The following is a 25,913-nucleotide window of genomic DNA, read 5'->3' as shown; positions in this document are numbered from 1 at the left end:
GCTGCATAGGCCTGGGCTGTACACAGGCCTTACAGAGAGTTATAATACAGATCATAGGAGAAAGCCAGGAAGCCAAAGCCACAACACACATGAGAAGCTGAATTTAGGCTCTCACCAGCCAGACTCTTCCCCATTTCTATATTGAGCTCAGAAGAGCTGATGGAATGGTGATCTAAAGGAAGCCATGCAGCAGCAGTGAGTAAGGCATTGATTATACCTGTGTAGAAGCCAGGGTAGAAGAGGTAAAGCCATAGAGGTGTGGGTATTCTGTTGTGTTGTTAAATTTGAAAGATAACGTAATGTTCCCCAAATTCAAGGTTCCATCATCACTGAGTTTCTCCCTTTAAGCTGTTTTGAACTATTTAGACAAAACAAGCCAGATGAAGGGCAGCCTGACACACCGAGAAAATGTGCCTTTACGTGCTGCATTACCGCACACACTGCCAGACTCCTGTGGTTGCATAGTCAGCCCTTTTCAGCTAAAGCTGCTGAACAGCACAAAGCTCTGAAGGTCTAGTCAGCCTTGTTCATAGGCTCCATGTCAGACTGAAGAAAAACTGTCAGAGGCCAGCAAGGTTACTCAGCCAGTATAGGTGCCTGCTGCCAAGTCTAAAAGCCTTGAGCTGAGTCTCTGGAAACCCACGAAGGGAGAGGAATCCCAAGAGTTGCCCTCTGACCTCCACATGCACTCAAACACAGTAATGAGGTCTAAGAATGGTTGACATCAAACATGAACGGGATTTTTAAGTCTGTATATGGCATTGTGGAGAATGCATAGCTATATGCTATTTTATATAAGCCACTTGCATACCCTGGTTTTAGTTTCCTGGAACCAGTCAGGTATGACTAGCCTGACTAGTGATATTTATAAATCAGTCAGCACTAACAGGAGATATGCACACATTTCCCCTTGAAATTCAGGTCTTGCTCAGCCACATGCAAGTCTAATGACTGGAAGCAGCTGGCTAAGTTGTTGAGTTCGGCTAACCAGAGGCAGCTGGAAATGGGCCCTGCTCCATGGAAATCTTTGGCCCTTTCAGGATCAGACTCCCTGTGATGTGTAGCTGCATGGCCCACAAGGCCTTCTGCTCTGCCGACAGCAGCTTACCACCTTGGGTCAAAAGCTGGTTTAACAGCAGAGTGTGCTATGAAGCTGGAGGATCAAGAAGCAAACAGACACAACTCTGTTCTCAACAATTTAATGTAAAAGAATAATAAAAATGGTAGGGTTTCAGTTCTTAATACATTCTTGGAATGTTGGCCTCCCAGAGAGCATTATTTCAAACAGTTGAAGAATTATCTAACTTTTCTGACTCAAAGACAGTTTGTTTAAATTTGAAAAGACTTGGTTCCATGGGGATGTAGTAGCTAATTTATCAAGAGAATTAAATACAAACATGTCAATGTCTGAGCTAACAAAGAGTAATATGCCAGAAACAGCTGGGGCAGACAGGAGAGCAAACAATCCTAATATTACTTTTCCCTTGTAACAATATTAATACTTGAACATAAATTAATTATACATTCATTATGGTGTTTTAAAACAGTCACGCCCAAATAAATTTATATCATCGAAAGATGTACACACACTATATGCCTGCTTAAGCACAGCTTTTTGTCCAACAGCCCTTGGCCACTTGTTGACAGAATCCTCTGCTTCTCAAGCTAATGTAGGTCTGGCTGTCATTTTGTAGAAGACACACTGAAACTTCAAACCTCACCAAGCTGGGACTGGTGCTGGAGACACCAGGACAAAACCAGTGGTTCTCAAACTTAAGCTTGCATCCCAGCCATGGGAACGGTTTGAAAAACACCCTGCTAGTTCCTGTTAATGAAGCCCCCAAATCTCTGCTTCGAGAGTTACATGGGGTATGACTGTATTTCTGACAGTGCCTGGGGAACCCTACTTTGAGAACCACTGGCTTAACTAGGCACTGAGCACCAACCACCCCATCGCTGTTCAGCAACACCAACTAGGTCCACTATTCAGCTGCAGGGGGCAGTGTGGAGCTGGTCCTGACACCACTGCTCAGCATCTTCTGGTGTCAAGAGGAATCTGGGCCTGGCTCACAGGGCACTCCCCTGCTAGCCCACAATGCACTTTACAACTAAAGCCATATACGGTATATTTGAAATGTTTTATTTAATGCTGAAAAACTTACCCTAGGGGACAGAGGATGTAAAATGAAAAGGCACGTCGTCATGTCGTCCTTGGAAATGAGTTGTTTTCTTCAAAATAACTTCACTTTTACTTCCGAGCCCAAACACTCTATGAGGTAAACAGGCTCTTGTACCTCAGGGACAGGGGGTAGGGGCTGTGGTCACTCCAGGACTCTAAAGCAGGGTCTGGGCGTGAAAGCCCTGAGCAGCCGGAAGACAAACGCCTTCCTCAAGTTTAGAAGGAAGGTACCATGAATCCTTGAAGGAGGCCCCAGAAACAAGCTTTTCAGTAGGGCTGGGAAGGAGCCATTTCTGAGTTTGTTTCAAGATCACAAATCAAAGCAGTGCACAGGCTCCAAGGCACAAGCAGGGTGCTCTGTGCTTCCAGGCCCCCTGCCATGCCCTGATCAGCTCACTGAGCCAGGCTAGCTAGCACATCTTAATAGTTAGTGAACGGGAATCCGCAATGGTGGTAGAAGTCCTCAGCACCTACTGCCCCATCTCAGCACTGCACACCCTGCCTTGAACTCAAAAGGGCCTTCCAAGTCAGGTGTACTCTAAGCGTTCACAGCAGCGAAAGGCAGCCCTCACCTGACCCTGTGGCCCTTCCATTAACTGCTTTCCCAATTACAGGGGACAAGAATGTGCCAAGAGAGCCTGCCCAGGGAGCCCAGGCTAGGCCAGGCTAAGATGAAGCACTATTGAGGGCCTGAAATGGCTGTAGTCAGGCAAGTGGAAGTTCATGTGGTCACTGTGTGCAAACGAAGGGCTCATTCTAAGTGGCTCAGTGGGGAGCGGGCCTGGTGGTGGTCTCTGGCCTCCACAGCAGAGGGTTCTGTGCACAGCCTGCCTCCCGGTAAAGTGCGGTGTGCCGGGGCTGTGCTTGGGGTGTCAGCTGGGGGTGGAGGGGGGGTAAGCAGTGGGCTCAGCAAAGGGGTGCCAACACCAGCCCACCTGAGTAAAAGCTTGTGTCACCAAGGAAAAGCTGATGGTAGGAACACACAGCTCCTGGCTCCCACAGCATAACAGCTTCTAAACCCAAACGGGGAAAGGCTCATGAAATAAAGGGTACTCGCTCAAGGTGGGGGACAGTCTTCAGAGGAACACAAAGGCAGGCTGTCTTCTGAAAGGATTACCTTAGGACTAAGTTAAAAAGACACACGCTTATCTCCCCCATGAGTCAAATTTAAGATTGCTACTATTGCTTCTTCCAGAGGGTTATGAAAAAAATTAAGCCTTGAAAAAAGGATTCGATTTGTTTAAAAGAGCAACAATGTTGGGGGAAGCCCCCGATCATTTGGCTCACAAGCTGCTTTAGCATCGTCTGCCTCAGGAAGCATCCCTAGATATCCACCCACTTTCTGTGAGGAAATTTAAAATCCTTTTCTTTAGGACCTTGTCCAGATAACTGGGAAGGCGACTTTTAGAGGGGATCCCTTGCCGCTTCTGGAGGTGATCTTTAATTATAATAGTCTTCACAGTCACATAGCGTGCAGGACTCAAGTTCAAAGAGCTACAGAGAACCTTCTCCCGATCTGACAGCAGCTCAAACCCTGGAAGATTCTCGATGGCTGCAAACTCGCTGTCTTTGCCATCCTCCTTCCCCCTTTTAGAGCTGGCCAGGTTTTTGTTCTCCTTCCTCCTCTCCCGTTTGTGTCTGGCAGCCTCGTATTCAGCCGACTCCTCCATCTTCGTAATGCCATTGCGCCGGTACCGCTGCAGCTCTCTGATCTTGGCGCGGAGCATCTTCTCTTTGTGCATGTTTTCAAATAAATCGTCAAATTCTTTGCAGGACATGAACTGGTAGAGTGGCCGTAGTTTCAGCCGCAGCTCTTTCTCCTCCTTGGTGATCTTTCTCTTCAATGTCTTCTCTTTCTCCTTCTTGTCCTTGCCCAGGAAGGCTGGTACCAAGTTATAGTCTCGGGCAATATTCTTCCGGCGCTGCCTCTCCTTCAGCTTCCGCACATACATGTCTACATGAGCACGTTTGAGCTCAATCTCCACATCATCATCATCATAGTTCACAGACAGCCCACTGATGAGCGTCTCAGCATCCTGGTCGTACTCGATCTCATAGTCATCTCGCAGCGGCATGTAGCCCAGCTGCTGCTGCTCAGCCACTGAGATGTCCAATGGGGGCAATGGTGTGGTAAGGCTGGGTGAGAGAGGACCTCCACTGGGGCAGGTATGATCTGTCACCCGGTTGGGGATGGTGTCAGGGATACAGGCTTTGCCCAAGTTCCCATGGATATACATACTAACGTAGTGCTCCATCACTTCCTGGGGAGTCCGAGAAGCACCAACATGAGCAGCCATGTCTTCCTATAACGACAAAAGCCAGACCATCAAGCCACTTCACTCAGATTCCTCCCACCATCTCACAAAGCTTTATTTGGGCTACTTACACACAGACACAGACACAGACACAGACACAGACACAGACACACACAGACACACACACACACACACAGACACAGACACACACACACACACACACAAACACACACACACACACACACACACAATTATCCCCTGAAAGATCTTTAGGTATGCATCGCATCCAGATGTACCTGAGTAGGAAGATCCAGACTTGTGCAAGGCGATGGGGGAACTAGTGACAGAGCTGGCTAAAATTCATTCTTTGTTCTTTGACTTCTTAAAGAGAAACCAGACATGTGCTATTGGACATTTTACCCACTGAAAACCCTGAAGAACATTTGAAGACAATCTGGTGTCAGAGGACACACTTCTCACTCAGACTAGAAAGCAGACTTGCCAACTTGCCCAAGGGCAAGCAAGTCCACACAGAATGACTACAAAGGGGACCGTTTCTTTTTGCATTTCTAGGACAAGAGGCCAGAACTCCTTTAGCTTTGTCCCAGCCTTGGGTTCTAGAATGGAAACGTGTTCCTCTTAGATGGCTGGAGATGATGTGTATTCAGAGGCTAACTGCAGTGCCGCCACTGCTGAATGCATTCTCCACTTCTGCCAAGAGAGGAAACTGAATGGCTCCCTCAATCTTTTCCTTTTGCCAAGAGGCCTCTTCCTTAAAGTCAACCACTAAAGCCACTTCAGAAAGTAATTGCTCAAAATGCACACTCATTTCCCGGTTGCTATTCTCAACACCAGTTCCAGAACCAGCAATACCTCTTTTGAACTGCAGGCTATACACAGCTTAGTGGGGTCAAGTTGCTTTGGACCCCAAATGGTCATTCCTGATCCAATTTCTATGCCCTTGATGGCCAGTTGGAGCTGATGGCTGTCCTGATCATAAGCTAGGTACTGTGTGAGGTAAAAAGGCCCAATTCAGCTAAGGAGCCCTCAATCTGGGCCTCCTATGGCACATACACCTGGAACACAGAGCTCCTGGACCCTCCCACTGGCCTGAGTCACTGTAGGTTAACCTTAACAAAGCAGAATGAAGAAAGCAGTTCTGAGACGCAGTGGCGGGTTCTCCTAAGACTCCTAAGGAGGAAAGTGAAGATTATAGCAAGGGATAAACTCTGGTCTTCGGAGTTGGGGGTGGGGGGCTTTACATGACTCCAACTTTAAATGTCACTATTAGCCTTCTATTTCCCCCTGCTCGTTCCTCTTAAGCAGTCTAAAACACCAAGGCATCACTATGGCTGGTGCTGCTGATTCTCACAGAGCCTCTGACCCTGTCCAGCAAAGACACAATCACTCAGGTCAGACAGGGTCTAGTTTTCTCAGAGGTGCTCCTTAGTGAGATATTCAGAGAGTGCACAAGGCTTCTCAGTTGCAAAGATTTAGATACATGTGTGTATATGCATGTGGTGCAGGGGCCAGAGGATGACATCAGGTCTATTCCCTAACCATTCTCCACTTTCTTTGGTCTCTCTTTTTTTTTTTTTTTTTTTTTTTTAATTTATTTATTATGTAAGTACACTTGTAGCTGTTTTCAGACACACCAGAAGAGGGCATCAGATCTCATTACAGATGGTTGTGAGCCACCATGTGGTTGCTGGGATTTGAACTCAGGACCTCTGGAAGAGCAGTCAGTGCTCTTAACCACTGAGCCATCTCTCCAGTCCCTTCTTTGGTCTCTTACACAACCTAGAGAGAGGTCACTGATTTGACTGGATTTGCTGACCACTTAGCTCAAGAACTTGAGATTCTCAGCCGAGGTCCCATTCACAAGGCAGTAGGGGAAGGTCAGATGCATTGGGAGGCACAAGCACAGTACCCAGAGCCAGGCAGTCTTATGATCTCCAACATCATCACTCCTGCTATTAGGAACTATTAGGTTCACTCAAACTGTGAGTATACTTGTGTGTAAGTGGTCCAAGTGCACAGTCTTCCAAAGCTTCCCTTGTGGCTCTACCTCTTCTGTTCCCTTCACTTTTGTTGCTTCCCAGTCTGTGATTGCTCCTCTTAGGGGTTTTGTTGTAGTCCAATTAAAAGTAACAGGTAAGTGTACCTACATACATCATCTCACTGAGACCTCGTAGCTGTACCCAAGAGAGCAGTGTTCTCACTGCCCATAGTTCAAGGTCAGTAAACCTTTGGGTGAGCTACCATAGGCCACATGGCAGGTCAATACTGCGCATCTCAAATTTAGCAGTCTGGTCAGGAGTACTACCTGTCACCACATGCTTGGAGCCTCAAGCCTCTCATGATTGTCAGTGCAGCACATGCTGGCGCGTCTTTGCATTACAGACTCCCTGACACTGTGATCACACATCAAGGCTGGACTATAGGCCACTGCTCTTTCCTGGTTCAACCAGCTCTCAAGCCCCACAGCATGGCAGGCCCCCAATCAGACTGGTGGAAGGGTGCTATGCACACAGTTCCTGACATTTCCAGCACCTTGACTGACTCGGGCGGGCCCCACAGTTTCCTTCCTGTCCTTCCTCTTCAGTAGACAACCCCACCACAACCCAGCTGACACTTAACTCCACTGTTGTCTTTATTCTCCCAGCAACTGGACTGTGAGGCACAAATCAGGCTGAGGTTGGCCATAATCAGGGGCTGGGCTTTCTTTCCTAAAAACTTTGAGGCTGGACTTTGGGGTAGGAAGGACTGTGTGTCCTCTGTGTAGAGGGAGCCCTAGCTCCTCTTCCCCCTCTTCAAATGAAAGCCTTTATCCAAAGGGGCAAAATCGAAAGACAAACCCCTTTCCTGGGGAGGTGCATTAAAAGGCTGCCAGGAAACAGGCAGCATCTACAAGGCCAGGAAGAAAAAGGAAACACAATGCCCTTGAAAGAATTTTGAAGCCACCCAGGGAAAGGGCAGGTACAAAGCACTGATCACAGCGTACCCAACAAAGTGCTCCTAGGCAGTTCTACCTCATTCTCTTTGTCCCCAGATGGTCAGTACTGGACAAAGCTGCTGTCAGCCTCTCAAACCCCCAGTGAGTTCTCACAGCTAAGCCACTGCTGCACCTGCTACCCCATCATGGCTCTGTGCACCCTCAGATCACACCCTCCCAGGGTCTTGAGAGGGGCAACAGAACAGTGTGGTCAGGAAAAAGGCAGGTCAGGCCACTACCAATTCCCTGAGATAGTAGCTAGCAGGCTAGCTCTGCCAGTTAATGCAAAGGGACATCTAGACATGACTTTTCTTCCTGCCTTACAGGGCACAGTTGGTCCTTGAGATGGCTGACTCACACTACTCTTCTGAGGTATTGGACAACTCTGAGACCTCATTCCTTGGGCCCTGCTCCAGCCTCTTTTGTATTTAAGTGCACTCTCCTGGTTGTTCTGATTCAGCTAACAATTGGGAGTCAGTGTTTTACATGACCCCTTAGCTGTTTCCCTACTCGGGATCTTTCTTCCTCTAGTCTGTCCTTATCATGTTTACCAATCCTTCTGTCAGACACATAGGCTGGTGACTCACTCCTGCTGCTAACTAAGAAAGTCTTCTGCACTGATGAAAAGGGTGATGGTCCTACAGCCTGAGAGTTCCTACAGATGACAAGTCAGTACCTGGGCTGGTACCTGGCACCAACAGGTCGGTACTATACTGTCAGTGATCTAACAAGGCATGGGCCACAAAGACTTTCAGTACAGTTGGCTTTTCACAGTAAGGGGGTGAGAGGGTGGGGATCTGCCTCAGAGTGTGGGCAATCAGAGGAATAAGGGAATAGTATAACACACCGGCCTTGAGGCCTGGCACCAGGCAATGAACATCCTCATCATAACCCTGTCTAGCACCTGGCACATGGTTCAGCTTGGGTGTAGATGTGCTACCCAGGGTACTCCATTTGTCCCTAGGGACAAGAACCTTCTCTGCTGGTTTCTCTTACTACATTCAAAACCACATACGTTGGTCTAAGCCCCACTTCCCCCTGATGGACACCCCTGTAGAGGAGCTAGTCCTCTCAAACTGCCTCTTCTGTGATAGTCTGATGTCTTCAGAGCCAAGCTTTAAACACCCCAATCACACATTGGCTGGGGCTTAAGGCTTTTCCACTCATGATTCTATACAAGTTCACCTACACTCCTTAACCATTCCATGGGAAGAGTCCTCGTCTCCAGCCTTCTACTCAGTAAAGCCAAACTTCTGCCTAACCCACAAATACAACCAACTCCTAGATCAAAAAATACCTCCTTCCTCCTGGCTACCTTCCCACCTATGCGGCCTTTTCTTGTCCTTCTCCACACTGGATAGAGTTCTACTCAGTCACACCACAAGGTCACAGCTGACCCAGCAGTGTCTCTCCAGAGGGGTTAGCACATAACTGACTGCAGAACACATGCCAGTGGGTAGAGGAATGAATCTGCACATTGGGCATGGTTCAGCCTTTGGGTGTCAACTGTCATCTAAAGAGTCTACTCCACCTGCCCCCAGGGACAAGTACTTTCTCCGTTGGTTCCTCTACTACACTCAAAACCACATACACTTGCCTGAGCCCCGCTTTCCCCTGATGGACGCCCCTGTAGAGGAGCTGGTTCTCTCAAACTGCCTCTTCTGTGACAGTCTGATGTCCTCAGAGCCAAGTAACAAAATTGATGGCTCATCTACTAAAGCTTAGAGTATCCTGAAGCTCTGAATGTCTGCATATTTGTTCTCATGTGTTCCAGAGTTCACACATCACTGAACCAGCAGAGCCCACCACAGGACAGCTGTCTGGAGCCTCTAGGCCTGACCTGTGTGTGTTGCTGAGGGCCACCTCTTCCTCAGTCACTCTCCCTTCTATGGTATGAGCGCTCTGTGACTTCTCTGTGGTACAGGTCTTAGCTATGGCTGGTATGAAAGCCTTCTGGTGGTACTGCACCTCCACTACTGTATCAGTAAGCTTCTGGTCTCCAACCACATTACTTAATGCTCTTAGTGCTGTAGTGGAGGTCCAAATTATAATCACACCTAGTTATCAGGGGCAAAGCTATGGAATTCTTGGCAAGTAGCTTATATTCTCAAAGTTGCCGTCTTTCAACTGCAAACTAAGACCATAAATTCACCCCCACGGTGCTGCTTGTGCAAGTCACACGACATGTACATAAAGGGTACAACGTAGACTGGCATAGGTTCTATACAGGTCCAAAGTGAGACATGCTTCAGTGTAACAGGATATAAGCTCGGAAAAGAGTCACAAATCCAAGATGTAGTGCTTTTGATGGAGAAAAACAAGGCTCAGAGGAGTAAAGCAACTGGCCTAAGAGAGCACAGATAGAGGGGGTCACAGTGCCTCCTATTCCTGAGGCTCAGTGGCTGCATTCTCAGCCTGACCCTGAGACTCCTGCTGCTTCAGCAGGTAGCAGTCCATGTGCTACACACAGGCAGCCAAGCCCCAAGGCTCTTCCCCTTGGGCTTTACTCCTTCCAAAGCTAAGACTGGGCCTTATGAGAACTTGCATCTTAACTTAAGCTCCTCTGGCCTTCAAGCCTGAAAGTACTGCTTCAGAAGAGGCCTTCCCCATCTAGCCTGTTTATTCATCCACGTTTTACATGCTTTAGTTCCTGAGTGCTGTGTGCTTCTGACTGTACTACATGAATGGGGCACAAACATGAGCCCAGGTACAGACTCTACAGACCAAGATTTCTTTCCTTTTTAACAAAATAAGATAGAACAAAAACCATAACATTGAAGTTGGACAAAGCAAACCAACAGAAGCAAAAGAGAAGGCACAAGAATCAGAGACCCACCATTCACACTTGGAAGTCCCATAAAAAATACTAAACTGAAAAGTAAAATACATACACGATAGCCTGGTGCAGACCCATGCCAGCCCTGTGCTTGCTGCTTCAGCTCTGTTCATTTGAGTTCATCTGAGCTGTGCTCAGTTCATTTAGAGGGCCTTGCTCTCCTGGTGTCCTCCCCTCCTCCCCTCTGGTATCTTCCCTCCTCCCCTCCTCCCCTCCTCCCCTCTGGCTCTTATGTTCTTTTCACCTCCTCTTCTGCAGGGGTCCCTGACTACAGCCCATATTTCAAGAGATAAAGTAAGCTCAGGGCTGGAATTAACACTCTGGAAATAAGTGCTGCGGAGGAAAGAAAGGCCCTCCAAAGCAGTGACATGCAAGGACAAAGATCAGTCAGTAAGTAGTCTTGAGGTGAGAGCACCTCAGGCAGAAGAAAGGAAAAATGATCAAGGCAGTAAGCGTGAGCTCACAGAGAACCATAGACACTGTCAGGCCTTGCAGGCATTGTTTGTAGTGTAATTTAAGAAGCAGCAGTACTGCAAGTTGCTGAGGGCCAAAGAGATACTGCTTATGCTTTTAAAGCCCTATGGTTGTATGTGAGAAGGGCTATGAAACAGAAGGAAGAGGCAGGTAAACCATGAGCAGTAATCACAGGAGGTAATCCGCATCTGGTTCTGGCCGGAATTAGCAGCTACCTTCTGCACATCTTTTTAAACAGATGACCACTGACCAACTAGATGTGGATGAAGGCTTTAGGTTGGCTCTGTGTGTAACTGAGTCTTCACAGGCAATCAGGCGGAGAGGGATCATCAGGTATGTGACAAGCTCCAGGAACAGAGCAAATGAATGCCACACTTTCTGCTCTGAGGCTCTTCTTCAAGGTCCTTCATGCTGCCTGATCTGTACAAAGCAAATGCTCAATACACACCAATAAACACCACTTACAGACAAAGTAACCCATTGTTTTTGGAGAGCAGGAGCCATGGTGTTTGCCACTGGGACGACATCTGTGGAGTAGAATCCTTCCTAAGTGGGGAAGTGGGTCCAGAGGGCCACTCATATGATGATCAGGAACAGGAGGGCAGTCGGCTGGAGCAGGGGAAGCTTGGAGAAGCTAGAGTCAGAGGGTCTTAACATACCAGGGAAGATTCTGGACAGGACAGGGTCGTGCTTAGCTCCCTGCTTCTCTGAAAGCCTAAAGAGGCTACATATTCCTGGAGGCAATGGTGACAATGCAGCCAGATCTCTTCCCTAACACAGGTGAGGAATAGAATGGAGAACTCCTTAGATACCCCTAGAGAACACCCAGGAGCCCAGCACACTATCTGGCTGGCACACACGAAGGCTCTTGTCACCAGCAAGCTACCTCTACAGAAACCTGACAGCTAGAAAGCAGACCCCAGGGTCCATGCCTCCTCAGGAAGACGCCTTTGTTCATTCTTTACTGCCCACCCATCACACCGTGTCCTGGGTTCTGTGGAGACTAAGAATTAAGCAAGACACTTCTACTCATAGAGAACCTTAGCACAGGGCACATGCTGACACCTACAGAAAGCACACGAAGCCCCGAATGCAGACTAGTGCAGGCGGTATGGGCAGCCCAGGCTTCTGGCCTTCCCCACCACTATGCTCAGGAGAACGCAACCGTATCAGGGGAACTCAGCAAGCACCGTGGGATCTAGCTCAATGCCATCGGACACAAGGATAAGCCTGGCAAGGCACAGGGCCTACCCTCCACCCGCGTTCAAAGCACACCTCTTGAGGACGAGTGTGAAGGGCAGACAGCTCCGGGTCGGGGCCATGGGTCAAGGCCCTGCTCTACCAGCTGTGTGGCCGCTGGTGACCAACACATTCTGGGCAGAACCGCCTGACCACCTGCGGCCCTCCGCAGCGTGCACCGAGTCAGCCAGCCATGCCCTCCCCCTAGCCATAGTCCGCCGCTCACCCAGTTGCCGAAGCCGAACTGCTCGATGGCGTCCAGTAGCAGCTGCTCCTCGCGGCTGGTCCAGCCGCCCTCTGCCTCAGGACCCCAGAGTGTGAATCGCCCGCCGTCTACCAGCTGGTAGCCGTGGTAGCGGCGGTGGTGGCCGATCTCCGCGCCGGCCGAGAAGCACTCCGGGCACAGCTCGATGTCCTGGCACTCTGTGCAGCGGAAGCGCAGCGGGCTCACCTCGGCCAAGCAGTACACGCAGTACTTCTTACCCAGCTCCGCCATCTTCCCCCGCTCGCCCGCCGCCCGGCCCGCAGCCGCCGCGCCCCCGGCCGTCAGCGCCCCGCCGCCTGCCGGGCTCGCTGCGCCCGCCGCGCCCGCGCCGCTGCCGGCCGCTGCCACGGCCGCCCCCGCCCAGGCGCCGCCGGAGCCGGCCAGGCGGGCCGCGTCCCGCCTCAGCACGCAGGCGCCCTCCGGCCCGGCCCGGCCGCCGCCGCCGCCGCCGCCGTCTCCCCGCCGCATCGCGCAGGCGCCCCGCGCGCGCCCCCTCGCGGACAGCAGAGCTTTTGCTCTGCGCCTGCGCGCGGGCGCCTCCCGCTGCCTCATGGACTGGAGAAGCCGCAAGGCCCCCCCCTAAGCCTGTCAGCCGGCGGGGCGCGGACCGGAAGTCGGCCACGTGAGCCACGCCTCTCGCAAGCCAGCGTCCAATTAGCGCCTCCCTTCACCTGTTCGCAGATCTTCATTGGCCTAATATTACCGGGAGGTGGAGAGAAAGGAAAAGCAAATGACCAATCGCGGGGCCCACCGCGCGCCCTGGTTGCCCCGGGAAACCTAACAGCAGGCATCAGCGGGGCTCAGACCCGGGCCAGCGGGTCGAATATGGACAGCCAAAACGGGGACACCGAGGGCGAAGGCCGAGCCGAGGAAGGCCTGATCAGGCAGCCGCCCGAGATTAAGGTTAGCTCCGAACCTCTGACTCCGGCGGACCCTACGGAGCCGGAGCCGGAGCCGGAGCCGGAGCCGGAGCCGGAGCCGGGACCGGAGCCGGAGCCGGAGTCGGGGCAGGAGCCGGAGCCGGAGCCGGAGCCGGAGCCGGAGCCTGAGCCGGAGCCTGAGCCTGAGCCTGAGCCTGAGCCTGAGCCTGAGCCTGAGCCCGAGCCCGAGCCCGAGCCCGAGCCCGAGACCCAGCCGGTGGCGGACAGCTTAAAAGCAGAGGCTTCAGACGAGCATGAATACACGCCTGTTGAGGCCCCGGAAAGTCCCAGGGACTCTGAGGTCGCGGGCGAGGCAGTAGAGGCTGCGAGCGAGGCGGTATCCCAAGAGCCAGAGAGTCTGCCACAGACCAAGCCCAAGACCGAGGCGGAGCCCAAAGAGCCGGAGGACAAAGACGAGGACGAGGATGAGGATGAGAGCGACGAGGACGAGGATGAGGACGAGGACGAGGACGAGGAACTCGACAAGTCGGAGAAGAAGAAGGGGAAGAGGGAGAAGACGAAGGAGTCACGGTTCCGGCCCTCTCTACCTCTGACCACGATTGTTGAGGAGGCGGCTGCCCCAGCCCCACGAGCTGCGAAAGAGAAAGCAAAGGGGCCACAGAAGAGAGACAGTGAAGAGATCGAGGTGATAGGTGGAGAACCGCGCAAGAAAAGCACAGAAGAGCATCTTCAACCTGGAGAGGAGAAGGAAGAAGGGGAAGAGAAAGTAGAGAAAGTAGAGAAAGAGGCGGACGCTGATGAGTTTGAGTGGTCGGCGGATGTGCGGAAGCTGCAAGAGCAGCAGCTGCGGGGTGAGCTGGTAGAGCAGTATCACTCCCTGCTGGTGGAGCGTAACCGTTATCAGCGCTACAACGTTTACCTACAGCAGAAGATTCATGAGACCCTACGCAAGAAGGGTCTGGAAGCAGCAGCGGAACCTGTGGACAAGGGCGCTGAACCAGAATCTCCTGAGAAAGAGCAAGCATACTTGCGCTATCTGGCCATGCTGGAGGAACTGAAGAAACAAGAGGCAGATGACTTAGAGTGGTACCGTCATGAGGTGCGTGAGCTGAAGCAGCAGTGCCAGGAGAAGCAGGCCAAGGTGGAGAAAGAGTGGAAGCGTTTCCAGGCCCTCAAGAAGCAGGTGGTGATGCAGGTCATGGGCAGTTGCCGCATGCGCGGTGGGCGCCAGGCTGCTCTGAGAGAGGTGGAACAGATTCAGGCTCTGGAGGATAAAAAGGAGAAGGAGATGAGCGCCGTGCGTCTCGAGAACGTGCAGCTGAAGCAGAGCCTGGTACACTTTGAAACCAGGATGAAGGCCCAGGAGGACTTGGCTGAGGGGCTGCTCCTCATCGACTTTGAACAGCTAAAAATTGAGAACCAGACCTTCAATGAGAAAGTAGAGGAACGAAACGAGGAACTTTTAAAACTGCGTACTAAGGTGACCAGCAACGTCCAGATTATAACACACGTGAAGGAAAAGCTGTCTTTCATAGATATGGAGAACTCATGCAAAAAGGCACAACTTTCGGAGGTGGATGCCAAGGTGGCCCTAGGAAGAGACCTATTGACGAAGACAAAACAAGCCCGAGACAGCCTGCGAACCGACAACGTCAAGTTGAGTCAGAAATGTGGGCTTCTGGGTAAGGAATCACTGCTCCGAGACTTGGAAGAAAAGGTGGAGAAGACAGAATTGCTTAATAGGCGCCTGGAATCCCTGAAGCGCCATCACGCCGGGCTCGCCTTGTCCTGCAAAGGGGTGAAGCAAAAAATTAGGGAAGCCAAATCGTTCCTTCCCTCTTGACAGTCCTTGACAGGACAGTTGGCAAAATGTCTGCAACTCCAGAAACTGTCCCTTACTCTCTTCTGCCTCTTGATTGTCATTCTGTGGAACTTGGAATGCAACTTTTTGGTCTGGCTTCCAGCTTTCAAATTTCTGATGAACATATCCATCTAGCAGTAGGTTCTACATGAGGTTAAGTAAAATATATCTAGAGAGTGGGGTAATTAAATTGACTTCTGATGAAAAGCCTTTATAGCCAAGTAGCCCCGTAGTCTAAAGGAACTGTTTCTTGCCTATGTCTAAGGATGGCTTAAAGGTTCAACGAGTGGGCAAGGTACAGAAAACCTCTATGCACTGATCCGATGACTCGGTTGTCTTTGTACTAATTAAACTTAAGAGTATTTAATCACTGACTTGATTAGCTCACAAAGTATCGTCTGTGTGCAGGTGTGTGTGGGCATATGAAGGCCTGAGGAACATATGGGGCATCTCTTGTACTCCACCTTGATTTTTTCAGACAGGGTCTCTTACTCAACTGTGAGCATGTAGTTTGGGCTACACTGTCAAGCTAGCATGATGATCCTGGGATCTGCTTGTCTCTGTTCCCCAACACTGGGGTTACAGGCATGCAAGGCCAAGTCTGGCTTTTTTATGTGGAGGCTAGGGATTTGAATTCAGATCCTCATGCTTTTAAAAGAAGGACTCTTACTCTTTGAGCTGTAAGCTGCATCAGCAATCTGACTGTTGATAAGACCCTGCTTCCTTCAGATGACATACTTTATTTGCTGAAATATATTGGCTTCGAAGTCAATGAAAGTTAAAAGTCCCTTGTCTGACTTTCATGGCTTGAAAACATTTTTTCTCACACCATACAAATGCATTACTGAGAATAGTTCAAAAAGCTGACTCTTTTCATCACCCTCACTGAGTTGCTAGTTTTAGTGTTTCCTCTACCCTATCCTTCAAGGCCAAAGCAGTTGTCTTTGTGCCTCCAACCAAGAGCAGAGGGACTTACAGGGCTATGTAGCTGTGGAGACTCCCAAGTGAAACACTGTCAGTGGTACCAGAGGCATTTTCACTGGGATGGTGTCCTTCAGAGTTTTGGTTCATTCAGCTGATTCCTGTCCATCAGCTACCCAACTGAATGCTTCATCCTGAACATTGAACATGGTGAGCAGTGGATCGTGTCTGGCACCAAGGTCTGCCTTAAGTTACAAATGTATCCTAAGTAACTTATATAGTAAGTCCCCAGTGAGCCCTTGATCACAGCCCCTCATCCTGAAGGCATTGCACTAATTACCAGAAACTCTTCATTTGATTACCTCCCCATTGGTCTGGTCCTAATTAGATCTCGGATGAGTGCCTCATCATGAGATCTCAAGTAGCGCAGGACCTGGAAAAAATGTAGGTACTGAAGACATTCGGCCTGATATTTTAAGTCTTATGAGAAATATCTCCTTCAATATCAAAGGAGGGTCTATAACTCAGCCACCTACTCAGGGACAGCCCAAGGTATTAGAAAAGGAAACTTTATTTTGTTGACGTGCCACAATTAAGATTCTTAAAATTACATAAGTAGAAATAGATTTTATGTAAGTTCATCTGCAGCTGTAACATGAGCTACTATGTCCATAAAGGATCAGTCAATGTCTTCCAGCCCAACTCATGTATTTAACTTCAGAAGGTTCCAGAGTGCAAGTGACAGAGTACATGAAAGGATAGCACCTCAGAGTTGTGCAGTGTCTAGTCTGCCTCCCTCTCAAAATATCCTTATTTTTACTTAATGACAAAATATGTGCATTAATTTTAATAAAATTGAACTCCCTAGGGGTTTTTTTGTTTTCTTTTCTTTTGTTTTTAAGGTTTTGTTTTGTTGTTCAAGCAAGACAGGGTTTCCCTGTGTAGCCCTGGCTTTTCTGGAACCAGCTCTGTAGGTCAGGGTGACCTCAAACTCAGATGTCTGTCGCTATCTCTGCCTCCTGGGTGCTGGTATTAAAGGCTTGTACCACCATCCCAACTCAATAAAATTACATATACACCTAGAAGACACAGAAATGCCCAAACTTTGATCCTACTGACCTAGGATGGACATCTGTCTAAGCCTCATGAAATGGAGAAGCATTTGAAAAAAGGACGAGCCTTCCTTTCAGCAGTAAAATTACAAATATATTTATATAATATATTCTGGTACGCATGTATTTATAAAATATATATAAATATTATAAAATATTCAAGAGAATATTTTTTTGAAACCAGAACATTTATTTTATGACCGATTGAAATCCTCAAGATGAACTGGATGCTGCAACAGCTGCCCTCTTGGGTTTCGGCGTTGTTCCTTCACAGAATCCATGTCTGAATCTTCAGGAGACAATCTTTAGGTGCCTCATCCGACCAGTCCCAGTAGTGTTTCGCCTCTTAGCCTTGGCACTCCAGTTATACTTCCTCTTGAGCTTGGTAGGGTAGCCACATTTGCCACAGGTCGACTTCTGAAGGTGGTAGGCCTTGGAGGCACAGCGGCAGCACAGCGTGTGCGTCTTATTGCGATGCTTTCCAAAGGATGACGTTCCTTTCATCATCTTGCTTCTACCGGTGAGGCCAAAGAAACCGGAAGAGCCAAGGGAACATTTTTAAATCCATGAATTCACAACCAGAAGACACTGAGAGTCCTGGGGAATATAGCTAAGGGATAGTGTGTTGGCGTAGCATGAGAAGGGTCTTGAGTTGATTCCCCAGTGCTGAACTGGAAAATGTACAGCCACATACCAGAATAAGCTGGGCTTGTTGCACACTTGAAATTCCAATGTCACAAGCTACAATGTGAGTCTACGTCTTTTTCCCTCCCCCATTCTCTCATGTACACAAGATACTAAAAGTTTATAAGCTAAGGACACTAATCTAGCTGCCTGGAGAATAGCCATGGATTTATGGGGCAATTCAGTCTCTTATTAATATTTCACAAGCTAGTAGAAAATAGCTAGGTCTCTCAACCTTTAGTTATAAGAGGAGAAAAAATGGCTTGAGAATTTCAGCAAATTCTCCAAGATCACAGAGCTTCTAATGCCAATGCTTGACCACTGACCATGAGATTCAACTCTAGGGCCCTGCTCTTGCCCTCTAGCCAAACTACCTGCAGCCTGGGTTTATTTCCGGTTAGGAGCAGTGTCTACTGGAACTCTTAAGACAGGGACGAGAAGCTATTTGGAGAAGGTGGGTTCTCTCATGCCATATGAAACTCCCTGCAAGGTATAGAAATCCTGGGGGGGGGGGGGTAGATTGTAAGTCGTCCAGGGAGCAGCACATCATCTCAGTATGAGCAAGCTGTGGGGGGTTATAGGCAGTGCTCACGGAAGATACACACACACACACACACACACACACACACGTATGTCATGGCCATGTCTCTTGGGTAGGGAGCTGGAACACCACCAAATGTTTCATAGCACATTTAGTTCCACATATAAGCATATCTACTCTCTTCCATTCAAATCCATCAAAGTGCTTCCAGGTCTGGATGAGGTTCCGTCTAAGAACTGGTTTTAGGTTCTAAAGCTGCCCTCTGCTGGGCAGTCCTTTGCCCTTATCCACCTGAAAGCTCTGCTCAAGGCTCAGTAATATCACTAATACTCGTGCACAGCTCTTCCCCTCTTCAGACAGGCTTATGATGGGCATTGGTGATGGGTGTCTGAACTGCTGGCCCCACATGAAGGCTTCAAGCAATGCATACTGGAAGTACTGGAAGGTATGAAGAATCTGACCTTACCCAGCCCTGTGCTCAGGTTCCAAAAGGCCCCAAAGCAAGCCGACACTTCTCTCGGGGATGGTACGGATGCCAGCTGTTACCAATCTGCTGCAGGAGCCTGAGGAAGCATTTTGTACTATATTCTTGGAATGGGAACAACCAATCTCTTCTATGGGGCTGCTATGGAGATAATAATTCAGGTATCACCCTTGGCCCAGTCAGCCAGCTCTCAGCAGCCCCACAGTCTATCACCTACAGAACAGTGGCTTGGAGAATGAAGCCATTGATTTAAAGGCGGGCTCTGTGTAGGTCCCTGCTGGAGGCTGGAACACTTTAGGCAATCTCCCAGCAGTCTTGGAAGGTTCAGAAGTGACAGCAGTAGGGGTTTGGAAGGAGAGTGACATACATAAGCATTTGTCCTATCTGGTTCCAAGTAGCCTGTGGATCCTACTACACACACAGCTATTTTCCTAAGCAGCTTACAGGAAGGAGCTTACCCCGCTGCACCCCAGAGTTTAGAAGTTAGAGCTTCCAAACTCTAAATAGCTCCAGAGTTGGAAAAAAAAACAAACAAACCCAAAACCAAGAAGCTTAAAAACCTCATAGCCAGGTAGTATGGTACATATCTTTAATCCCAGTACTTGGGAGGCAGAATTGTCCATCTCTGAGTTTGAGGCCAGCCTTGGTCTAGAGTGAGTTCAAAACAGCCATCTCTACACAGAGAAACCCTGTCTGGGATGGGCGGCAGGTGGATTAAAAGCTCAGAGTGTGAAGAGCCTTGGCTCAGCACTAGTACAGCTTAAATAGATGTGGTTGCCTGCTCTTGTGGGCACATGGGCTTACAGTGGGGAAGCCAAGGCTCAGGTTCAGAAAGTGCAACACACTGGGATGCCCGGCAACTCAGAAAGGACACGGTCAACTCTGGAGTCCCCGAGGAAAGTAAACCCCTGCCCTGCTTTGTGTCTCATAAGCCCTGAGTATATATTCTAAAATACTTTCTGCTACACTTCAAAGCAAAAATGTCAGCTAAACCAAAGTACACAGTGAACATAAGTAACAATTTTACATGACTTTATTTTAATAAAACCACATATTTACAATTCAAAAAGTCCTAGTTTGATACACTTTACTAAACAAAATTAAAGGTTAACTGTACAAGCAATTAAAACATGATATGTAGCAAGTGTTATCAGGAGTTTTCTATTGGCAAACTGTTTAAAAATAGTCACAAACTGAGCAGTTAGAAGTACCTTCGAAGTAAGCACTGCTCCCAAGTGACAGGAAGCCTCTCCCGAAAGCTCCCCTAAGAGTGCCAGCTGCCCAGCACCCTCAAGTTTGGGACTGAAAGTCAATGGCAATTGAGATGGGAGGTGCAGACCTCTGTAGGGTCAGTTTCCAGTTTGCCAACAGGAGTATGAGGGACGCCCTCAAAGTAGAGGAACGTGGAACTGTATAGCCTCGAAGGAGGGCACATTAGGCTCACATGAGCCCCAGTCAGTCTATAAAGACCTTGTTTGGACTAGAGATGCAGTCAGTGCTTGGCTGGCATGGAGTCTTGTTGGAGAACTTCATGCATGCCCACAGGTTTATGTCAAACAAGAAAAAGTTAAGGGCTGGGTTGTGAACACACAGAGAATTCCACGATGGCATTCACAACAAGGTGCCCAAGTCCCCTTGTCACAACACTTTCTGTATGACTTAAGGAATGTCTTTATGTACAGTAAGAAAATATATACATCTTGAGAGAACAGATGCCCATGTAGTGGGAGGAAACTAAGTACATCTGCAAGGAAGGACAGCGGACAGGGCTGGGTAGTGCGATTCTCGTGGCCAGCTGGGCCTGGGCTACATTCAGTATCTGATGTCAAGAATGGCTGGGTCTGGAGGCCATTGGATGGCTGGTGAAGACATCCTCCTCCAAGAGGTCAGACATCAGCCTTTCACACTAAGGCAGAGAGCTACATGGAGGGTGCTCTGTGGCCTCCCTGAAGAAGTCACAGACTACAAATGAGACTCCAAGAAAAAAGTGGGAGCATGGGGTGAATAGCATGAACATGACAGCCTGCTGATACACTAGATGATCACCAACAGGCACACCAGATGAAGGGAACCCATGCAAACACAGCGCCATGAGGCTGACCCAAGCCTCCCTGCCACATGCTGTAGTCAGTCAAGGGCTCCCCTACGGCTATCAGAAACTACACCGATTGAGAGGGTGAATTCTGGGGTAGAAGGTATGGCTGTAGAGGGCTGTGCACTACAGACTACACAGGTGTTGGCTGGAGAATATGTCCTCAGCCCTAGGCTAGGACTGGCCTACCTGTATACCTCAGAGTTCAGAATGCCAGTGGATGATCAGGAGGTAACCCGTTTCCATAGATACTGGACTGTCCTATTCTATGTAGAAACTGTTCACTTCTGTGAATTTGGATAATCATTTCTTATACAAAGTTCTTAAGTCAAGGAAAAGCTAGAACCACCACCACCTCCCCAATGAGCTGAGAGGAATCAGCTGCAATGGGGAAGGGCTCGGGACACTGAGAATGTGGAAGACTGCCATACTCCAGTCCTTTCAGCAGTGTGTGAAGCTCATTTTCTAAAGCCAGATGGGGATAGGGGACAATCACTGGCACTTAGAAGGGATCCAACTACTCAGGTGACAAAGGCAAAAAGGGACATTCAGCTTAAGCAAGGAAACCATCTCCTACACAATGGTGTTTTCAGAGGCTGTCATGCTAGCCTCCCCAGAAGCGAGCGGGTAAGAAGAGGAGAGTTTGCAGTCTCGTCCTACATCTCTCTTTACAGGGCCGGCCTCTGTCCCTCTGCAGCAAGTGACTTCCCTGCTCCAACCAGTGTGGCTCCCAAGATGCAGTGAGTGCTACTTTGAAGAGTAGGATCCTAATATGAACTCAGCCTTCTTGCTCTCATGTGTCAAGGCAACAGGGTCAATGTCAGCACAAAGGTCAAGTGCATTTTCGAAGCCTGTGAGCATTCACCAGCAACTGCCCTCCAAGGGCCCGTCTTCCTTACCCTGTCCTTGGTATGAGATTTAAAACACACCCTTCATCTCTGGAAAGCTTATCTCAGTAACTAAATAATTCCTTTCTCACAAGCATATGAGCCAATAACAACTCTGAGGTTTCCTAATAACATTTCTCATGCATCTTGGCTAAGAAAGATTGTAATGTACCTTCCAGTAGTTGGCATAATAGCATTACAATTTAATTGACTGTTGCTGGAATAAAGGTTCAGAGACAGCCTGCCCTTTCTTGAACCCATGTAGAAAATGCAGCGGCTAGCCATGACCAATGACAGTGCATGGGTCCACTGAGCTGCTTAAGGCTAAACCTGGATGTAATTCTGTTTTGTTGTAAGGCCAACTTGAGCATCAGAAAGCCAACATGGAAAGAGCCCTGTTCATGCCAGGCTTCAGTCTGAAAGCACACAGGTCCATGTCGAGCTCTGCTGTAGTGGCAGGTGGGAGTTAGCCCTGAGCCTCAGTGTCTGAGTGATGGGCTTCCTTTCTCCATTTCCCGGCTGTCTTTCTGCAGTGCAGACAGCACCTAGAATCACAGAGAAGACAACTGTGGTTAGACCCACAGGCCACACTGACCCGAGAATCTCATAGAAACATCGGAAAAGCAGCAGTCATCTCACACCCCACCCCAACCCCGCATGCCTGTCTGTTAGCTCCTGAGCACAGCATTGAGGCCCAGGCTTCCTCTGGGGCACTAACAAGATCTTCTCCATGTTGCACATGCAGCTGGTCTCTTTCACTGGGAAGCTGGCCAGAGGTGTGACAGCCTTGAGGTGACTGTGCTCCCCTCTGCTCCCCCAGCTCTTAGTTGACACCTTTCAAAAGCATCCTGCTATACTGCTGCCTAACAGCAGTGACAGTCAAAGGCTCCGTTGCTACACACCCACTGCATGCCAAGCAGAGCCTCTGTGAGGCAGGGCTGCCCTCACCTTCAACTCAACATCTTATTGACCCAGAGTCAGAAGGTCAGTGCCCCTCTGAGGGTCCTGGACTTCTGTCAAATGCACCGAAAAGCTATCCAGTTTCAAAACCCTGGGAATCCCAACAGCACAGGACTTACCTTGCAACACAAGTGATGGGGAGTGAAGCAGAAACCTATTAAGTGAGGTTCAAGAAAATTGGACAAAAGGAGCAATAGCAGACTAAAGCACCCTTTACGCTCAAAAGAACACAACTGCCAATCTAACCTACATAGTGTCTTGTTGTGAAAAGCTCGCACTACCACACACTCTAATACAGGGCTGAAACCGAATGTGCATATCCCTGCGTGAACTCGCCAGTGCCCACTACAATCAGATTATCTGCTACCACTAACCCACTAATGAGACATTGTTTCATGTCAAATAGCCCATGACCTAGTTCTAACCTAATCCCTAAAACATAAGAAACAAAACCTGGACTGACTCCTTCCTTCTGCACGCTGTGTATGTACAGCAGCCAACAGAGGTGAGGCATGAGCCCTGCTATCTCTGGAAAGACCGTGGAAGACAGGCAGTTGTGGCTGTGAGAGCAGGTAGTCAGGGAAGGGCAGGCCTGCCTCTGAGAAAAGGATCATCTCAGAGGATCCTTTCTCTGGATCCAAAAAACCAGAATAAGTGAAGATTCCAAAAGCCCTCCCACAGGCCTCCACACAGCTTTCAAAGTGACTCTTTCTCTTCAGGCTCTGTTGCCACCATCTTAAATTCTAAGCCTAAGTTCAGAGCCAGGACCCCATGTTTCTATTCACACTGTTCTTTACTAATAAAGAAAGGCTCTCCTCTGTCCCTGGATCGTGGATGACAGCACAGTCAGTCCTGCTCCCACTGTGCACACCTTTTTAATTGCTTTGTGGAACCAGAATTCATAGCCGACTCACTCGCATAAAGCATGCAAGTCAGTGGTTTCCCAGGTTTTCAAAGGTGTGTGCAAACCAAAAGTCAGCTTTAAAGCATTTTCACCTCCTTAAGAAACACCTTGGGCTGTTGAGACAGCTCAGAGGTAAAAGCACTTGCCACCCTGAAGACCTGAGTTCAGCCCTGGGACTCACACAGTGGAAGGAGAGAACCAATTTCCATGAGTTGTGTGCTGACCTAAACACTCTCATGGGGCATGTATACTGCTCCTCCCTCATATAGTCATATACACAGAAAATAATAAAGGGAAAAAGTTAGGGAGGAGCAGAGGGTTTTGGCAGAGTCCTACAGACTAGAAGGGCTGACACGTCAGAATGGAGGTGGTCTTCCTACACATACTCCTCCCTCCAGCTGTCAGAACCAGCTCTGCACCGGGCTGCGCACCTCCAGCCTGAGCACTATTTTGAGCAGCACAGTGCTTCAGTCTCATGGCTGTGCTACAGACTCGCTTACCTGTGCCCATTTCTTGTTGCGGCTTTGCATCTGGACTGTAGAGATAGCTGCGAACACGTCGTCTGCTGGCAGGTCCTCAGGCAGCCTGGTCAGAAACTGGGCACTGTGGATGAAGTCCATCCTGGTCAGGATATCCTCAAAAAGCTTCAGGATGCCCAGAGCTGTGCGGAAGAGAAATTCCTCTCCATCTCGACAGAATACATCCCAGATGCGGCAGGCCAAGTCCAAGGGCAGGGACTTACTGTACAAGGTAAAAATCCTGGGGAGAGATGGAACTTCAGATTTGGGATCAAGTAAGGCATTGCACAACACCCGGAGTCTACATCTTTTACAAACTGTGAAGGAAGGACACTGGCCTGCGTTCACTCAGAATGCCAATTTACGTTTTACACAAACAGCACTTCAGCATCCATGTGTTATCAAACACCGCACAGCTTCTAAATCAGACGCTGGATAACTCCTACTTGTGGCAGATGTCCATCAGTCACCTACTATGTGCTTGCTGATACTGAGTCTAGTAAGACATGCCATAGTAGGACACATGTCTAAGACACCCTTAGTAGAGCTTGGAGTCAGCTAGGAAATAAGAAGAGTGAGAAGACGACTCATTTTCCTAATAGGGGTCAGCAAAACAACAAGGTATCATTCTTTCTGTTATCATTGCTTGGGGTTTTGAGACAGAATCAAGTTACACAGCAGACTAGGCTGGACCAGAATTTACTCCTGTTATAACCTCTGAGTAATGGGATTACAGGAGAATGCCACTATGCCTGGCTTTCTCAATAAATCTCACTGTAAATTACTAAAAACTGACCTTATACTTTAATAATGCAAACCATCAGATGAAAGGTATTCTCTTAAGAATGTGAGAATTGGGAGCTGTGGAGATGACTCAGTGGTGAAGGGAGGACCTGCGTTTGATGCCCAGCACCAGGTGCAGTGACAGGCACCTGTAACCTCAGATGCAAAGGCAGGCAGTTCCCGGGGCTTACTGGCCAGCTTAGGCAGTCTACGTGATGAACTCCAGGCTGATAGGAAACCCTGTCTCTAAAAACAAGTTGAACAGCTTCTGAGGAATGACCCCTGGAGCTGACCTCTGGTCCATACTGTCTACACTCAAATACAAGTGATAATTACAATCTAAAATCCCTAACAACTGTGCTAGAGTAACAGTTGTGTCCTGGGGTCAAGCACTTCTAACCTGGACTGTGCCTAAGCTGGATCCATGTGGATCCAGAACACGTGCTTTGTTTGGTAGTACACATGTGTAGTCTCCCATCCTTAGGGGGCTGAGACAGAAGGATGGATGGCAAGTCCAGGCCAGTCCGAGCTATAAAACAGCACTCTGTATAAGAATAACTAACAATCAGAATGCAGAAACCTAACCACACCTCACACACACAGGTTCCAGACCACACACGGCAACGCTGTCTCCTGTCCCCTTAAAGACTGACGGGGCCAACAAGAGCAACACAAAGGATTCCCCTTATAGTCCCAATCCATGAAGTAAACTTGATTCCTTTCTTTTTCTCATGGAGCATAAAACTCCTAAAGTGTATGTGCATGTGGGTCTTCCTCAGCTCCTCCAGGGAGATACGACCAGCACTGAAGAGCAAGGTGTACCCATCCTTTCTGATTCTAAATACATCAGGTCAGACAGCGCTTTTTCTCCCAAGATTTATTTATTGTTTTAAATTATGTGTACGTGTGGGTATGTGCACATGAGTACAGGCACCTGTGGAAGCCAGAGGCATCAGGTCCCCGTGGAGCTGGAGGTATAAGTGACTGTGAACCACCTGATGTAGGTGCTGGGAATCAAACCTGGGTCCTCTGGAAGAGTAGA

At 48.9% G+C, this 25,913-nt stretch overlaps 3 protein-coding genes and 1 pseudogene across 16 annotated transcripts in view; 1 reads left to right on the top strand and 3 right to left on the bottom strand.

Moving 5' to 3' along the window:
* Window positions 1-1,183: 1,183 nt before the first annotated feature.
* Window positions 1,184-12,483, bottom strand: Tada2b (transcriptional adaptor 2B). Of its 2 annotated transcripts, none has more exons than NM_001170455.1 (2): window positions 12,205-12,483; window positions 1,184-4,482 (listed from the first exon to the last, which is right to left on the bottom strand). In NM_001170455.1, the coding sequence occupies exons 1-2, from the start codon at window positions 12,472-12,474 to the stop codon at window positions 3,490-3,492; spliced, it is 1,263 nt and encodes a 420-aa protein (NP_001163926.1). In that variant the 5' UTR covers window positions 12,475-12,483; the 3' UTR covers window positions 1,184-3,489. The 2 variants fall into 2 exon arrangements, with proteins under 2 accessions (NP_001163926.1, XP_087438682.1); XM_087582556.1 differs by lacking the exon at window positions 12,205-12,483 and adding an exon at window positions 4,731-6,298.
* A 539-nt stretch (window positions 12,484-13,022) lies between these two features.
* Window positions 13,023-15,359, top strand: Cfap184 (cilia and flagella associated protein 184). The gene is given in 1 exon segment (NM_001432795.1): window positions 13,023-15,359. A coding segment is annotated over 1 exon segment (1,899 nt). The 5' UTR covers window positions 13,023-13,068; the 3' UTR covers window positions 14,968-15,359.
* Window positions 15,360-17,090: 1,731 nt separating this feature from the next.
* LOC134481852 (large ribosomal subunit protein eL37-like) lies at window positions 17,091-17,625 on the bottom strand (annotated as a pseudogene).
* Window positions 17,626-19,742: 2,117 nt separating this feature from the next.
* The window catches only part of Tbc1d14 (TBC1 domain family, member 14), a 99,290-nt gene continuing 93,119 nt past the window's right edge, over window positions 19,743-25,913 (bottom strand). For 10 of the 13 annotated variants that reach the window (XM_087583824.1, NM_001113365.1, XM_087583825.1 and 7 more), the window contains 2 exon segments: window positions 24,071-24,329; window positions 19,743-22,251 (listed from right to left, as the gene is read on the bottom strand). In XM_087583824.1, the coding sequence (XP_087439950.1) occupies window positions 22,186-22,251; window positions 24,071-24,329 (325 nt within the window). In that variant the 3' untranslated portion in view covers window positions 19,743-22,185. 13 annotated transcript variants of the gene reach the window in all.

This window comes from Rattus norvegicus, chromosome 14, assembly GCF_021556685.1.
Source record: "Rattus norvegicus strain SHRSP/BbbUtx chromosome 14, alternate assembly SHRSP_T2T, whole genome shotgun sequence".
Lineage (NCBI taxonomy): Eukaryota > Metazoa > Chordata > Mammalia > Rodentia > Muridae > Rattus > Rattus norvegicus.
This window is presented reverse-complemented; position numbering and strand designations above follow the sequence as displayed.